This window comes from Protopterus annectens, chromosome 8.part0, assembly GCF_019279795.1.
Source record: "Protopterus annectens isolate FY-2018-M chromosome 8.part0, PAN1.0, whole genome shotgun sequence".
In the NCBI taxonomy this organism is placed as follows: domain Eukaryota; kingdom Metazoa; phylum Chordata; order Ceratodontiformes; family Protopteridae; genus Protopterus; species Protopterus annectens.
In genome coordinates this window covers 866,980,169-866,998,243 of record NC_056741.1, presented here as the reverse complement: position 1 = coordinate 866,998,243, position 18,075 = coordinate 866,980,169, and the positions used below count along the sequence as shown (strand labels likewise).

At 44.2% G+C, this 18,075-nt stretch overlaps 1 protein-coding gene across 5 annotated transcripts in view; it reads right to left on the bottom strand.

Annotated features, from left to right (window-relative positions):
- The window catches only part of HDAC6 (histone deacetylase 6), a 1,533,697-nt gene that overhangs the window by 128,030 nt on the left and 1,387,592 nt on the right, over nt 1-18,075 (bottom strand). For 3 of the 5 annotated variants that reach the window (XM_044080374.1, XM_044080375.1, XM_044080379.1), the window contains exon 25: nt 9,064-9,192. The exons of 1 other annotated variant lie outside the window; for it this stretch is intronic. In XM_044080374.1, the coding sequence (XP_043936309.1) occupies nt 9,064-9,192 (129 nt within the window). The remainder of the gene's footprint in view (nt 1-9,063; nt 9,193-18,075) is intronic. One more of the 5 variants, XM_044080376.1, reaches the window with a different exon arrangement.

The following is an 18,075-nucleotide window of genomic DNA, read 5'->3' as shown; positions in this document are numbered from 1 at the left end:
TGTAGGAGCCTCTAGCTTGCCCTCTACCTCTGGCACGCCTGTTCTTGCCTCTCTGAAACCTCTCTGTGTCTGGAAAGGACCAATTCTTGGAAGGCCAATTCCTGCTGAATCTTGGTGGTTGTACTTGGAGAAAATCCTTGACTGTTTGTATGGATTTTGCCTTTTCTTCAAATTTCTTTAGGACCTCCTGAGCCGTGGAGCCAAATAACTTTTGCTTTTCCAGAGGAGCATCCAGCAGCTTTGCTTTAACATGGTCTGGCAGAGATTGTTCCTTCAGCCAAGCATGCCTACGTATGACTGCGCCAGTCATAGCTGACCTACATGAAGCTTCCAATGCATCATAACCACATTGCAAGAAATGGTTGCTAACCTGTTGTGAGTTATGTACCAGATCCTGAAGTGACTTGCGGTCTAGGGGGTCAGGTGAAGACAGTTTTTTAAGCAATTCATCTAACAAATACTCTTGGTACTGTATCATATGAAATTGACAATTTAATGCCCTCATAGAAAGAGTAGCAGAAGTATACACTTTTTTACCCCATCTCTCTAAAGCTCTGGACTCCCTTTCAGAGGGGAGAGGATTTTTAGCAGTGGCAGCTGCAACCCCTTTAGGGCCCTGGGAAATAGTTTCTGGATCAGCAGAGTGGGCCTTGTAAAGGAAAAGATGCGAGTCCGGCACCCTGTAGTACCTATCGGGTTTTGCCGGAGCCAGTGGGAGAGAATCAGGGGTTGTGCTAGAGTCAGAGTACACATCATCAATGACATTCAGAACAGGAGGAATAGCTAAAGGCCTATGCTGAGGCAAATGTAAAAAGGTCCTTAATCTTTTCCTGGAATCAGAGAATTCCTGGCCCTGCCATTGGAAATGCTCTCTCATGGTGTGTAGTGTCTCCCCAAAGGAAAACTCTTCAGGAGGGGAGGCCGAGGGAATAGATTCCTCTGCATCAGAATCCTCGTAGGCCGAAAAAGCCTCCTCCTGGTGGTCCGAAAGAGTAGAACCATCAGAGGCCTCATCTGAGGAGTGGGGATCAGAGAGCTCAACCCTGGGCCTTTTGTCTGGAGGAGGTTGAGAGCCCCTGTCCAGATGAGGTCGAGAGCCCCTAATTAAGGAGATAAGATCCTCTGCTAAGCTTAGAATCTGTGAACCAGTAGAGGGTCCCTGTGGGATAACCTTGGGAGGCAAAGCTTTAATGGACATGGATGCAGGAGGCCTGGCTGCACCACGTGCTGGTGTAGATTTGTCTAAAGGAATGGTGTCGGAAGGTTCCAGGACACCAGTTTCTGTTGGAAATTCAATAACCGACTCAGCCGGGGTCTCCAGGACCGAGGTAGTCGGTTGAGCGGTTTCGGTAATTGGAAGTACCAAGGACTCGGTTTCAGCCGAGACCGAGACACTCGCGGTAGACCTGGCCGTGGTTTCAGCCGAAACCGCGGCCCGCATGTGTCGGTCCTTGTCCTTCCGTTTCTTAACTAAATGAGAAGTCGGAGTCTCCGACGGCATCTTATACGAAAAACTAGCCCCAAAAAATTCCTCTGCAAACTCCGCCCGACGTCAGAGTGCATTGGTTGAAGGAAGCACAGGCTAAACAGGCCGAGACGTCGTGGTCTGGGCCTAGACAGGGTAGGCAGTAAGAGTGGAAATCCTTATGAGGTATTTGTTTCCCACAAGTTAAACAATTAACTTTATCGGACATCGGCTGAGGCAAAAAAAGAGTCCCCAACGGGGTACTTAGTTTTTTGAAGTCTTCGGTAGCTGAATTACAGGAGCTGGCCGACCGGCACTTGTGAACTGCTTCTGTTTCGGGCACCACGTGGCAAGAAAGACTGGGGAAGATGGCGTTGGCTGATGCTTTTATACCCCAGGCGCTCTGACGTCGGGGAAAGTGCGACATCAGCCGACGCCGGACCCAGACTTTGGAATCCGGCCGACCGAAGGGCTGCCTGAGGCAGGACAACCCATATGTGATGACTGCAGATGCATCCTTGAAGGACATCAAGTATAAATATGACCGTTGTAATGGCAGCAAATAAGGGAAATCAGAAAAAGTTGAAAACTGAAATAGAATGGAAAATAGTGAAACATGTTATTAACTTTAGGTATCTGGGAGGAGTAGTTAAGGAGAAGGGAAGTCTGAATGAGGAGTTCAAATCTAGAATCACGGGGGCTGCAGCCAACTGGAATAGAGTGTTAGGGGTAGTGTGTGACAGAATGTCAAACAATCTGAAAAGTAAGGTATACAAAAAGTGGTGCTACCAATACTACTGCATGGTGCAGACACATGGGCAGTGAAGGCACAGGAGTTGATGAAACAACTCATGACCACAAGCTAATCACCCTAGACATTCATATCCCACCCCACTCCCCACTAAGGAAACCACCATCAAAAACTACTCCAAAGCCAACTTCATGCTTCTTAAGACAGAAATGGCTAATTTCACAACACCCATGCAGACGGAAAATAGAGGAACGACTGCCGAATCTTACACAAATGCACTGTATAAGCAAATACGAGTGCATGGATCATGCCATCCCCAACAGAACCAAGACGCTATCCTCCAAAAAAAGGAAGCCAATCTGGCGGTCCCCAATCTCCAAGATTGGAGGAACTCCCTGGTCAGCCTCTGCAAGAAGTGGAGATCCATCATAAAATCCTCCAAAGCCAGTTAAGAAAATAAAATCGCCACTGATTCCAAAGACAACCACAATGCATTCTACAGCGATGTCAAGAATCTCAATGGCAACACTCAGATCTGCTCTGAGCTACAGCACAATGGCACTAAACATACAGAACCAACCGATATTGCCAACATCCTGGCAGATAGGTTCAGTGCTAACTTTACCTCCCTCTCACCCAACAAAGGGCCCATCTTAATAGTGGAAGAATGCAAAGCCCCTGTAATCACAGATGAACAAGTAAAGACCACACTCTCCAAAGCCAAGAACACAGCATCCATGGGACCAGACAACATCCCAGGCTGCGTACTGCACAAACTACAGAATGAACTGGCACCCCACCTAAGTACCACGTTCAGTCATAACCTCACCTCAGGCTATGTGCCTACTGAATGGCGCACAGCGACGGTTATCCTACTCCACAAAGGGGGTGCCACCATGGACCCTGGAAACTACCACCCCATTAGCCTGACGAGCCTGGTCTGCAAGGCCATGGAACGTATCATATTGGAGCTTATAAACAAAGACATAGGTAACCTCCAAACCCTGGACCCCACTCAGTTTGGGTTTGTAAAAGGTAGATCATGTCTACTAAACCTGACTGAAGCAGTCACTAGAGCCGTAGACGAGGGCAAGGTAGTGCTCACAGCCGATCTTGACCTCGCCAAGGCTTTCAATACCATCCCCCACTCTGGAATTACAGATAAACTCACTAAACTGGGCCCACACAATAAAAGTAGCCAAGTCCAAGTCCGACTTCAGACAAGTGATGAGTAGAGTATCACAGGGTTCGGTCCTGGGTCCTCTCCTGTTCGCCATCTACTTCTCTTAAGTGTAGGCCAACACAGAAGGCCTTTGGCTAACAAAGTTCGCAGATGACTGCAAACTGGGAGCTATAACAGAATCACCTAATGATGTAGACATTCTACAAAACGGTTTTAGAGAGAGAGATGCTTGGTGTCAAAGTCATGGCCTCAAGCTCAATGCCAAGAAGTGCACTGTCATCCCCTTTGGGGAAAACTTGGTACCCATGAACTACCATATAGGCAGTAGCTCATTAAACACTGAAAGTGTGATAAGAGACCTCGGGACACAGGTGGACAATAGTCTCTCCTTTGATCACCACAGTAGTAAGGAAATCCTTCTACGTGGCACACCTCATCACAAAAGCGTTCTCCCCTAGGAAAATGGAGGTTATTGTTCCTCTCTACTCATCCCTCATCAGACCCATTATAGAGTACAATGCCCCATTTGGCATCTATCTTGCAAGACACCTACAATAATTGGAAAGGCCACATACATACCTCACGAAGAGGATTAGCGGCCTCAAACAGATGCAATACGCAGAGGGTCTCAAAAAACTCCAGCTCTACTCCGTCGCATATTGCCTACTCAGAGGCGATCTCTGCCTAACATACAAAGCTATGTCAAACCCAGAGCTGTTGGACATGCTACACTTAAAGAAATCTCAATCTCTCCAAACTACACTCTCCAGGGACCTAAACCTTGTCATCACAATAAACAGAACATGCTGGAGGGATAGATTCATGTCCCAGAGACTTTCCATACTCTGGAACAAACTACCCATTCATGTCAAACAAAGCTCCTCATTGGCCCTCTAAGAAAAATCTTGACAACTGGATGGGAAATAGAAAATACACCGCAGGGATCACTTCTGTGGCACTGCCCGACAGGGGCACAGGAAAATAATTTTCTTGGGTGGCGAAAGCCAGGGAAGCTTTTCAGCTAGGCTTACATAGTCCCCAGGGCCGACAGACTAGCACTTACCTATGAACCTATGATGTAAATGGAGTACTTCAGACTGATGGTAGGATACAATGGCTCCAGTTGCAGAAGGTTAAAGAGAACAGATTACGATAGTTTTAGCCCATGTGCAGGAAAGCAGAAGACAATCTGAAGAAGATTACTTGGGACAGACAGAAGGCAAGAGGAAATGAGTGTGTCCAGCAAAGAGAGGAATGGATTGCATGGCATAAGACTTGCGACAGTCAGGCATGACTGTCTGAAGAAGGTAGGACAGTGACATTGAATCACGAGAGATTGCAACAGTTGATGTAACACCCCAACAACATGTAAAAAATAGGATTGATGATGATGAAGTACAAGTTCCAAAGACTGTATCCCTTACAGGATCTCTCAGCAAGAAGGTACCCTTGAGAAAGGCTTTATATCATTTCAAAAAGTCAAGAAATTAAGAATATCATTCTTGCTGAAAGTCTGAATTAGCAGCAAAATGCACCTTAATAGATAAAAAACTCAATCAAGACTCAGAAATATCTATCAGATATTTCAGAACTGTAGAAGCAAAAGCAGAAAAAGGATCTTACCTTATGGAGTTAGCCTACTCTGAGAAGGATGCCCACCCTTTCCTGTACATCTTACTTGTCTGGGGGGTTTTAATATACTAATTATTCTACCTGTAAAAGTGGACTACTGGTAACTAGTGAAGTGGGAAGCCAAGGATCAATGTGGAAGAAGCAGATAATTGAAACTTGCCTGATGAACAGGACAGCAGTGCTTTGATTGTACTCCAATATCAGACTCCTGTGACAGATGAGGTAGAAGAGCAGGGAAACAGATTCTGACTTTGTGGAATTTTGCACTGGGGACAAATCTCATCATAGATGGAAATGGGGGAAGAGGAGAAGAAACCAGTTGTCCTTAGGTTTGCTAGGGTGTCCCTTGGAGGTTTCACAACTATGGAATGAAGACGAACTTATCCGTGCACTTGCTGTTGGTTGGAGAACAGAAGGGATCACAGCAGGGCTTCTACTATTTTTAGAAGCTCTTCCTTATCACCAAAAAGCTGAGGGGCCACTTGCAGGGGTAGCAGCAGGCATCTACTCAGTTTGTGTCTCAAGGAAATGGACTCCTGAGGATATGGATAGCAACAAGAAAATAGTTGCTGGACATTATCCATTTGAAGACTTACAGTTTCTTGGCATGAAGGTTGAACTTGGGTTATTCCTTATGTATTGATACACCATAACATTTGCTCATTGTTCATCTAAATGGTTTCAACTTCTGTCGATAGGGAGACTTGGAAAGCTTGAATAATCAACAGAACTGCTGTCATCTACAGTACACTGAAGTGTAGGGAAATTTCCAAAGATGATTAGACACCCTGGACTGTCTTTGCCCTTTGAAATGTCTTCATCCCCACACCATCAAGGCTGACACTAGTCAAGGAAGGGAGAAGAGACTGTGACTTTAGTAGTATACTTTCACAATAGCAATGGTCTTTTGCAGGTAGGAGAAACAGACTATGTTCTTGTAGATCTACATTCTGAGAGCACCTGACCCAAAGAGTTCACTGAAGAACTCTCACGTGGAATCTTAAATGATAAAGCATGGGTATTAGTTGTTGCCATGAGAACCAGCGCCTTTAGACAAGCATAAGCTGTGGTTACTCAGGATGCCAGAGGAACAAGAAAGTTTTGGCTGAAATCCCTTAACTCTACACATGGAGGGTCTTATTCAGTGCAACTTGTTATCTAGACTGCAGCCTATAAAAATAAGAATACAAGCAGACTGCAGCTTAGATTTTGCAATGTTCAAGGTTATTCTAAAAGCCTGGAATAAAGTGAACAGAGAATCCCTCACGGAGTTACAGAAGGAACAGCTAGCAGCCAGACATCCAGATACAGAAGAACATTCACTCCCTGTAGAAGCAAGTGCGCTGTGACCAAACACAAGCATTTGGTGGACACCCTGGGGGCAGAGGTAAAGCCAAATGGAGCAGTTCAGAATGGGTAATGATTAGTTCAGACTATGGAATGTAGTTATCCTCTGGATAATATTTTGGTGGAGACAGATGCCCGGAGGTGAAGAAGGTACATCCCATTTGCTGCTAGTTAAGGAAGGACTGAATGCACCAAGTCCATTTGAAAAGCTTATTTTGGGAAAAATACGTTGAAGCTGCAGAGATTCAAAACTTACCTGAGGGCATTTATTTTTTGGCGCAAAAAAAAAAAAAAAAAGAAAAAAAAATGCAGTAATATTTCGACTGATTTTGCTCAAGGTGGGACCTGCTGGTGACTCTCTTGTTTAAGAGGCTTAGGACCTCTGATTTTGTTGCTGTCTTTTGATGGAGTGGGGTATTCACACTGGAGAGTATGGGGTAACTGGAGTAGGAAGAAAAGGTACCTTGTAAGTCAAACCTTGTGTCCATGGCTACTGCATTTCACACAAAGTTAGACTGACAAGTGGCTCCAGATGGACTTCAAAAGAGCAGACATTAATCAAAACCTCAGAGTTACTACTCATTATCTACAAGTGGACTGCAATAGCCCAAGGACTGGGGAAAACCCCTGCCTCACAGACTGCAACCGTTACTGAAATTGCTTGGCTGTGAGGATTCTTTCTTGACTGTATATGCCACTAAATGAAGCACAAGTGGTTAGGACTGCTCTGCGATTCTGAAAACAATGATACCAACAGCAGTGAGATCTTTTTTTTTTTCCCATCATCTCCATGTAAGCTTTGACAATTTTCCCAAACAAGGTTGGTTCCTGAAATGAGGCATTGATGAAGGTCACCTTTTGTGCCCTCACCAAAGCAGGTAAAATGGAGTAATGCATGCCAGAACATTGTTATGTCCGATCACATACCTCAGGCTGAGCCTATATGGTAACACTGTATGACATCCTCATCATAGGTTTTGCTATAGTAGAAGCTGTTGCTGACCAGACAGTATTCAGTAGATCTGTCAGACAACTGGTCAGCAGCCTAGAGCATCTCAATGGCACATTTCTTTGAAACTCCACCATGTGAACCAAACAGTTCAGTACCCTTAGAAGGGAAGGTAGAGGATGCATACATGTGTTTCCCTAAATGGTTCACTCACCCACCCAGAGTGGAGTGTGGATTCTGAGCTGTATCCGCCTTCTTTACAGCAGCTGCTACTGCTAAGGTATATGGCTTAGGAATCTATGGGAAGGTCCAGGACAAGGTCGGCTTTTCTTGGTACTGCAGCTATCATGTCTGGGTAATTCCAGGCCATACCAGTTGCTACTTTCAATATCTCAGACAATGATGACAGCATTCAAGACTGTTGGACAGACTTGAATGCTCTCTGCAAAGTCTCAGTGAGAAGGAGATTAGATCAAGTTGGCTAGCTCACTCTCTTCCACATGATATCCACAACCTTCCTGAATTTGGGGTCATAAGGAAGGGAATCAGGGGAATTAATGTCATTATCACATCTTCAACAGGTGTGAAGAATTCAGCTGGTTAATCTACATGAATCTTCTTTCATACATCCTTCCTGTGGATCTTCAGTGGAGCATGAAGAGGAAAACTGCATATTATGGCCTGAATGGGTGTGAAAGACCTGCAAAGAAGTTTCAATTTGTCTGTGATTGAAGATTTGTGGGCTGGTGACTCCACAAGTCTTGTCCAATGCTAATGCCAAAGCAGAGAACTGTGTGGGATAGTGCCAAATCAGCAAAGTGTGTTGGCTGGGGAGTTGAGGTTGATAAAGATACATGCACTGGCCTTGAGGTGACCTGGGCCCAACACTTGGTTGTTATCAACAATGTGGTCATTATAGCCAAAACCACATGGCTTGATGTCACTGCCAAGGCTGTAAACCGGGGTACTGGTACCAAGACTATCCTTGAAGTTGAGAGAGTCGGAACTGGAACCATCCAGACTAGCACTGGTGCCATATAAAACAATGTACAGAACCCACCACAGGGTTCATTTTAAAAGACACCCTCAGAACACCAAGAATGAAAGTGCAACTATGAGGCATACATACCAAGTCTGATAATGTACTTCAGTATATTGCCACCATTCCATTGTGCAGTTGTGCAGTGACACAAGAGTTAGTCAGATTCTATACATTATAGAAAACAGAGTGTGGTGGGCACAGCTCGCCGCCTACACATCAAGGGGTGCACGGGTGCAGCCAAATGAAAAAATACTGCAAATGACATGTACAAGTTTTGAGATGCTCTTTGTTTCTTTTGCAGTCATACTGCAACCTGTGTGTTGTGGGACTCACAATGATGAGTCCTGCACTTCTGATAAACAGCCATAATCTATACTTACATGATGTGGAATGCTGAGTCTAATATTAATTTTGATGGGTGGCAAACAGAAGCAGTACCTCCAATGCAGTACTAATCCTAATGTTATACTCTTATAGGGCAAGTCCCCCTGCAACAGCTTTTCTTAACAAGGCTTAAAAGAATGAACAGTGCATTTTAAAATATAACCTCCCCCACAGATGAACTAATGAAAATCCTTAACAATGCACTCATTCATTCAAATAAAAGACTTCCCTGTTTCCATGAACTTGCAACAACTTGTCAAGTTTTATTACTCTCATCATATAACACAAGTTGTATTCTTCTTTTGCTCACCGATTCCAAGGAAACATCATTTCCAAACAACTGACAGAATGGTACAGAACGAAGAACGTTGGACCAACCAGTTGCTTCACCTAAGAGCTCCTCCTGTGGATCAGAGACAGCACTGTTTACATTACATTCCTGCAAAAATAATGACAGACCATAACACTATTTTGCAATTATTTTTCGCTGCCTAATTGCTAACCAGATAAGATAAACTAAATAGCAAAAATAACTCTTTTCAAGAGTGACCAAATAGCATTGACAAGGTTAAGTGTCTTACAGAGTTACAAAGCATGGATATGAAGGCTAATGCGATCAAATACAGTACAAAAATGATACAGTTCTTTGCTGTAGTTTATTTTTCCTTTATTCTTGCCAACCTAAGAAATGAAAAAGTACAGTTTTGTACCTACCATAAATGTAGATGTTCGAAGATCCACATTGCTGCAGTCCTTACACTTGGGTAGTCCGCTGTCCTCGGTCGGCCCGAATATCAAAGTATAAGGCTGACGTCGGTCAAGGCGCATTTGACTGACATCAGGACTTCAGGGTACAAATGTGCATGACCGACGTCATATCCTCAGTCTTTTCTTGCCCCAGATGTCAGAAGACCCTAAAAATAAAGGTCAAAACCAAAAGACAGCAAACAAACAACCAACCATCCTAGCCCTAAAAATATGTACAATATATACAATATACATCATATTGACAACCCAACCCACACAACCGCCTCTAACAACAGAGGGGAAGGAGGGAGGGTAAATTGGACTGCAGCAATGTGGATCTTCGAACATCTACATTTATGGTAGGTACAAAACTGTACTATGTTCTTCATCTCACATTGCTGCAGTCCTTACACTTGGGTAGAATCCCAAAGCAGAGGTAAGGGAGGATGGCCAAACTATAAGGAAGCAGGAGCTGCCAAAATGCCCTGCAAAACAGCAGTGGCAAAACCAGCCCTGGATTTAGAGTAAAGTGGTAGGTGATAATGCCTAGAGAAAGTATGCACTGAACTCCAAGTAGCTGCCTCCAAAATATCCTTGGTTGCCACCCCTCAAAAAAGCTGTCGAAGTGGCAGTAGCCCTAGTGGAATGAGGCCTAATCCCAGCTGGAATCTCCTTTCCATGATGGGAATAACAGAAAGCAATGCAAAACCCAATCCACTTAGAAATAGTTTGTTTTGACACAGGCTTGCCCTGAGAACTCAAAGCAAAAGAAACAAATAACTGCTGAGACTGCCTGAACCCTTTAGTTCTGTCCAAATAATATCGCAACTGCCTGTGTACATCTAAAGTGTGCAAAATCTTTTCCCCTTTATTTTGGGGATTTGCATAAAAAGTAGGCAAATGAATAGTTTGGTTTAAAGCCACACTAGAAACCACTTTAGGCATAAAGGAAGGATTAGTACGTAAAGATACCCTATCCTTATGGAAAATTAAGAAAGGCTCAACCGCCATAAGGGCCTGCAACTCAGAAACCCTTCTTGCAGAGGTAATAGCCAACAAAAAAGCAGTCTTCCATGATAAAAACTTTAATTCAGTAGTAGCTGCAGGCTCAAAAGGTTGTAGAGTGAGTTTCTCCAACACAAAATTGAGATCCCAAGCAGGGGGGTCTTATATTCTTTGCCCCTCTAAGAAATTGCTTGAACAAAGGATGAGAAAACAATGGTGGGTCACAATCATAGTGAGCCGAAATTGCTGCAGCATGAACCTTAACAGAAGAGAAGGACAAACCTTTGTCCAGTAACTCAGTAAGATATTGAAGAGCCACACTTAAATTAGGCTCAGAAACATCAAAATCCTTTGCTGCACTCCAAAATAAAAATCTCTTCCATTTATCTGCGTACACTTTCCTTGTACTAGGCCTTCTAGCTTCCAAAATAACATTCAAAACTTGCTGTGGAAGTGGAGGCCCACTATGGTTCAAAACAGAATATGCCAGGCTGTTAGGTGCAGAGAGTGAAGCTTGACATTGAGCAAATGACTGTCCTCCTGAGACAACAGGTGTGGAATCGAAGGCAAAGGCCATGGAGGCTTCCGTACCAGGCTTCTCAATAATGGGTACTAATGCTGTCAAGGCCAATCTGGAGCTATCAAAATCATCCTTGGCTTGTCTTGTCTGGCCTTTAGTAGTACCTTTGGGAGGAGAGGCAGAGGCGGAAAGGCATACACATGAAGATTGCTCCAATTGAAAGAAAGAGCATCCACTTTCCAAGCTGTGGGATGAAACCTTTTTGTGCAAAACTTTGGCAGCTGGTGGTTTAGTGGAGAAGCGAACAGATCTATGTCTGGAGTTCCCCATGACACTGTCAATTTCTGAAATACATGAGGATCCAATTTCCACTCGTGGGGATCCATAATTTGTCTGCTCAACACATCTGCTAAGGAGTTCTGTGCTCCCGGCAGAAACCTTGCCTGAAGATTTAGCTGTAAACTGAGAGCAGTCTCCCACAAAATCATTGCTTGCCTGCATAGAGGATAAGAATGTGTTCCGCCTTGCTTGTTGATGTACCACATGACAGTTGTGTTGTCTGTTAGAATCAACACCTGCCCTGGAAGAAGTAAATCCTTGAAAGCTATTAATGCAAACTGGACTGCTAACATCTCCTTCAAGTTGATATGTAGATGTTGTAGTCTGGCAGGCCACTTGTCTTGTATCCACTTTCCATTCAGATGTGCACCCGAAGTTTTGTCTGAGGCATCTGTCGTTAGAATCTGACTCGCCTCTGGCCGGGTCACAGAGAGTCCCTTGTTTAGGTGACATTCCTGAGCCCACCACAACAATTCCTTTTGAATGCAAGGTATTATTTGAATGACAGTGTCCAAATCCTGGCAGTGCTGTGTCCATACATTTTGAGATACCACTGTAGCTTCCTCATATGCAGTTTGGCATTGGGAAGCACCAGAATACAAGATGCCATGAACCCCAAGGCTTGAAGGACTGTCCTTGCAGTCAGCCTGGACTGATGAGACAACTGATGAAAGTAAAGGGAAAGATTCTTTTTGTTTGTCCGGGGTCAAAAGGCCATCTGGGATGCTGTATTCAGTCTCACACCCAGAAAGCACATGTCCTGAGAGGGTACTAGACTGGACTTTATTTCGTTCACAGAATACCCCAGGCATCTTAGCACTGCTATCACATAATCCAAATGATGAAGAAGCTCGTCCTTCCTTGAGCCAGAATCAGGCAATCGTCCAAATAAGGATAGATCTGTATTCCTTTTAACCTGAGGAAAGCTATCACTGGAGCCAGAACTTTCGTGAACACTCTGGGCGCAGTAGATAAGCCAAAGGGCAATGCAGAGAACTGATAATGAGAAGTCCCAGCTCGAAAACGCAGATACTTCCTGCAACTCAGTCTGATAGGAACATGAAGATAAGCCTCCTTGAGATCCAAAGTTACCATCCAATGATCTTTGCCCAGGAGAGGTAAAAGCTGCTGTAACGTCAACATTTTGAACTTGGGAATGTCCAGATAAGTGTTGAGGATAGATAAGTCCAAAATTGGTCTCCACGTGTTCCCTTTCTTTGGTACTAGGAACAGGCGAGAATAAAATCCTAGGCCCACTTCTGGCATAGGGACCGGCTGTATGGCCCCTATTTGGAGTAACAGAGAAATTTGCTTGTGAGCCTCTATTCTTTGTTGAGGAGGAACGTCTGGCATGCCTTTGAAAGGAGGCAAGGTATGGAAATAAAACCTGTAACCGTGGTGTAGGATATCCAATACCCATCTGTCTTGGGTAATTAAACTCCAATTTTCTTTGAAAAGTGCCAACCTTCCTCCCAAAGGTGCTGCCAGATGAGAAGGCTCTGGCAGCTGAAAAGGTAGGTCATTGGGTCTGTTTACGAAAGGACTGACCCCTGCCCTCACCCGAAGACTGTGCAGGAGAACTCCCTGTTCTAGGCCTGAAAGAGCCCTGAGCTCTGCCCCTACCACGTCTAGATCTACCCCTAGACTGGGAATCATAAGAAGGATACGTCCACCCCTTAGTAGGCCAATTTCTACTAAACTTTGGAGGCTGAACCTGCAAAAAATCTTTAACAGTCTGCATAGACTTAGCCTTGTCTTCCATTTTCTTTAAAACTGCCTCAACAGGAGAACCAAACAACACATCAGATTGTAAAGGAGCATCTAAAATCCTTGTTTTAACATGGTCAGATAAATTCTGATCCCTCAGCCAGGCGTGCCTGCGAAGAACTGACCCAGTGGCAGCCACCCTAGACGAGGCCTGTACAGCATCAAAACCACATTGCAAAGAATGCTTACCCACCTGTTCAGAAACATGTACTAAATCTTGTAACTCTTTACAATCAATACCTTCCGCCAGAGCATCAACCTTAGACTTCAATTGTGAAAGGAGATAGTTTTGGTATTTCAACATGTGAAACTGGCAATTCAAAGCCCTCATAGCTAGAGTGGAAGAAGTATAAACTTTCTTTCCCCATCTATCCAAGGCCCTGGCCTCTTTATCTGTAGGAACCGGATTCTTGACAACAGAAGCCTTAACACCTTTAGGCCCCTGACTAACAGTTTCTGGGTCTGCCCTAGGACTCTTAAAAGATACTTATGAGCTTCAGGCACCCTGTAATACCTATCCGGTTTAACAGGAGCAGGAGGCAAAGAATCAGGATTAAGAGAAGCCTCTGTAAAAACATCTTCCACCACATCCAAAACAGGAGGTATAGCCAAAGGCCTATGCTGGGGTAAAAACAAAATTTCCCTAAGCCTTTTCCTGGAATCAGAGAAGTCCTGCCCTTCCCACTTAAAATGCTCCCTCATGGAATGAAGAGTTTCTGAAAAAGAAAAATCCTCAGGAGGGGAAGCAGAAGGAGTAGAATCATCCACATCAGAATCAGAATAAGGAGAATACTCCTGCAAGTCTTCAGCCGAAGACTCTGAAACATCCGAAGCCTGCTCAAAACTCCCTAGCTCAGGCTCCACCCTAGGTCTCTTATCAGGAGGGGGCAAAGAACACCTAATCAGAGTAATCAAATCTTCTGCCATTTTAAGCATATGCTTCTTGGGCACAGTTCCTGAAGAACTAGGGGTGACACCAACTGAAGCTAAACCTGGCCTGCCTCTGGGAGAAGCCTTGGAAACAGAAGGAGAGGGCCTAACCACCCTAGGAAGGGAGGGGAGTATAGTAACCTGAGAAGCCCCATCAGCCTGACCTGCCTCCTGAGAGGCCACATCCTGCAATAACAAAGTCTCTCCCTGGGATCCCAAAGAAACCTCCGGTGGAACCACCGGCTCCACCGACACCTCTAAAGAACCGGCGTCCGGTACGGACGGTTCTTCTAGCCTAGGTTTAACTGCTTTGTCCTTGCGCTTCTTGAAGAAGCGGCGCCGGAGCATCCGACGGCATTTTATAATTGCACCGCTTCGAAGACTAACCTGGCACAATCTAACCTTCTCTTTATAGTGCGCTTATTGAATCTAGCACAAGAGCGACACCCAACAACGCCGTGCTCAGGCCCTAAACAAGGAATACACAAAGTATGATAGTCTCTATGCGGTATCTGTTTCCCACAAGAAATACAATTATTCACTTTTTCTGACATCCGGTAAACCACTGAGGCAAGAAAAACTAAAATATTCCCCAACGGGTACTTAGCCAACTTTGACTCGGTCTGAAACTCCGAAATCGAAAAATTTCAGAACGCCAACCGGCACTTGCAATGCTGCTTCTGCATCGGACCATGCGGCAAAAAAGACTGAGGATATGACGTCGGTCATGCGCATTTGTACCCTGACGTCCTGATGTCAGTCAAATGCGCCTTGACCGACGTCAGCCTTATACTTTGATATTCGGGCCGACCGAGGACAGTGGACTACCCAAGTGTAAGGACTGCAGCAATGTGAGATGAAGAACATCAGCACATCTCACATGACTTCAGTCACTGCCCAACACAAGTATCAGATTTTCAGTCTGCTTATATACTTAAAATGTTAGGTCATGGAAATGTCAGGGCTATTTGAACACAGGTTGCCTAGGGCACAGTCAGGGCTTTATCTTTCTGCGCCAGTGGTAAAGCATTTGAATGCAAAGAACACTTTCTGCAGAACATGGTATTAAAACAGTCCGAAGGTTTCCAGATTACTTATCTGCGTCATAACACTTTTGATACCAATTTAAGTAAAAGTTGCACACTTACCACATTGGAGCTTCTTAGGGAATAATCTGCAGATAAAATGCTCCCAGCCTACACTTGCATCTTCTCCAATCCATAATCCCTTGAACTTCTCTCCTCCATCTCAGGTTTCTGACCAAACTAAATGCACAGGACAACAGACCTTCCCCAACAAAGGTCAACAGACAGGCGCAGGAATGGTTAAAGGAAAATGAATTCTCAAAGTAGATTGAACATTAAGGTAACTACATATCTGCTAAGCTGATTTAGTCTTCATTAACCTTCAGAGTTGCATACTTATCTTCATAACTGGCTGGCCTAGTGAAACATGTCTTTGATCACCACAAACCTAAAGGAAGATCTGGAAACACTGCCCAGTTTATAATGTCTGGCAAAGTGTTCACTAAGGACCATGCTGCTGTATCACAAATGCCATTCAGAGATGCCTTCAAAAAAACTGCCATAGCTGCAACAGCCTTACTTAAATGTGTCGTTAGAGAAGCCTGTAGCCCTTTTACACAGTTATAATAATGAAACAAAAGAAGTTTCTAGATGATGCAGTAGCGATTTCTCCCTAGTTGGGAACTAAGGTTGCAAGAGCACAGAGTACAGCTACACATTTCTTTTTTCTTGTCCAAAATTTTTTGGAACTATTTTCAGCTGAGCTATTGTGCAGTTGCTGGAAGTTCTGCAGCTTTACAGCTCAGTGTCAGGAATGACTGAGCTAGTGAATTGGCAAGGTATAACAATTTTCTGCGTTTCTGTCAGTTTTCACGAAAATCATCTTGGTAGGATCAGACTTCAGTGGTACAATAAGGCACAAAGAACTTTTCTTACCTCAACTATTTGTTATATTGTCAGAGTGGACAAGCAATGTTTTGAACGATGCCTAACTGAAGAGTCATTGTTAAGACCATCTCCAGGTATGACTTTACTGTCTGCCAAAAGAATTACAAACAGGGTGTTCCATGTTGTGCCTAGAGATTTCTATAGTTCTCAAGTGAGGAACACATTGTTGGTGGTGACTTAACAATGGAGAATGTTTTACTGTGAAGACTTGTGCGGACGCCACCTTATTTACTGGACATAGTTGCAGCAGTTATTTTCTGAGTCTCGCAGCTTTAATCTGCAGCCAGTCATTTTAACCTGAACAGTCAGGAACAGCAATCAGATCTTTGTTTCCTTCAGTTCTCAAACTATAGCACATAGTCAGTAAGCTATATCCAGCCTGTTGGCTTTCAGATCTAATTTCACGTTCAAATTTATTATAGTACTTAATAATGCAGTCATGGTTGGAGGGCTTGGTTCCTGGCTGCTGAAAGGACTAAACTGATTCACTGATTTGGATATCTGGTAGTAGGTTTATAGGATCATAGAAAGTTACTAGGCTAATGGCCCTGAGGTCCTTACAAGCCTAGCCAAGAGTTTATCCCCATAAAGAAACCTCAGTCAGCACCTGTCGCCCCTGTCAATGAGGGACACAGGTGAAACCCCTGGGATAAATTTGTGGTTTTCATCCACTCATCAAGGTTGTGCTAGAAGAGGGTCAGGAAGGTACTCTGAAGTGTATGGGAAGTCTGTTCCAGAGATGGGGCAGCCTCTGGGAGAAAAACCCTTCTCTCCATCAGGTTTTGTTGATGTTCCATATTAGATCAGGCCTTTCGAGTGGGTAATATGTGAGGAGTGAGACTTACAGATATGGAGCATCTCTAGTAGGCAGGGTCCGAGACTGCCTTACAGGCGAGACACAGATCACCTCTGAGCTATCTGTATGATACAGAGTAGAGTGATAGTGATTTGGGCCTGTCCATATAGGACAGGTGTTGGAGGCCATTGATTCTCTTGGTGAGGTATTTCTGTGGCCTTTCCAGTTGGTGCAGATGTTTGGAGAGGTACATACCAAACGGGGTGTTATATGCAATTATTGGTCTACTGAGGGAGGAGTATAGAGAGGTAATAACCTCCTTTTATCTGGATGCAATCCCTTTACTTATGAGATGAACCACGTAAAAGACTTTTCTGACCACTGTCACTACATGATGGTCAAATTTGAGGTTATTAACCTGAGTACCCAGGTCTTTCACCACAGGTTGTGTGCTTAGGGAGTTGTTGTTGATGTGGTAATCAGTAGGGGCCCGTGTTTTTGCTGAATGGTATGATGATACATTTTTTTGCATTTAGCTTGAGGCCATGACTTTGGCACCAGTCATTAGTTGCTGTGAGACCCTCTTGCAGTATGTTAACTTCATTTGAGGAGTGAAGGATAACAACCCAACTTACAATCGTCCCCAAACTTGGTCAGCCACAGGCCTTTTGTCTTTGCCTGGACCTCTGAGAAGTAAATGCCAAACAGCAGGAGTCCAAGGACAGATCCCGGAGGAAATTTGTTGGTCTGCGGTATGCGTCTTAGAGTCAAGGGAAGCTTGTTCCATAGGATGGTGGGAGACTAGCTGTATAGATGCTGTCCTGCAGCTTTGTTAGGTTTGTGAATTTGCAGCAGGCATTGATCAGAGCTCCCAAGAGGTCGGGCAGGTGTATAAAGTGAGACTAGTGAGGAAATGCTTGGACAGGAAGAGGGTTTATTGATGGAGTGGATTATGAGAAATTGGGCAAGTTTGAGGTGGTTTGGAAACTCAAGCCAGTTAAGTGAACTGAGGGCCAGACAGTAGTGAGATCTGAATAGAAAGTTAGCAGCAAATCTGGCTACTTTGTTATAGGTAGACTCAAGTTTGGACAGTAGAGTAGATTGAAGGTTAGTAAAGATTTGTGAGCTATAGGAAGATGTTATATTCTTCTCCCCACTCTCTATTCGGAGGTTTCCCTTCAGCTGAAGCCTTTTGTTATTTTATTTAGTAAGGAATTCATACAAAGCTGAGGAATCAGATCAAAC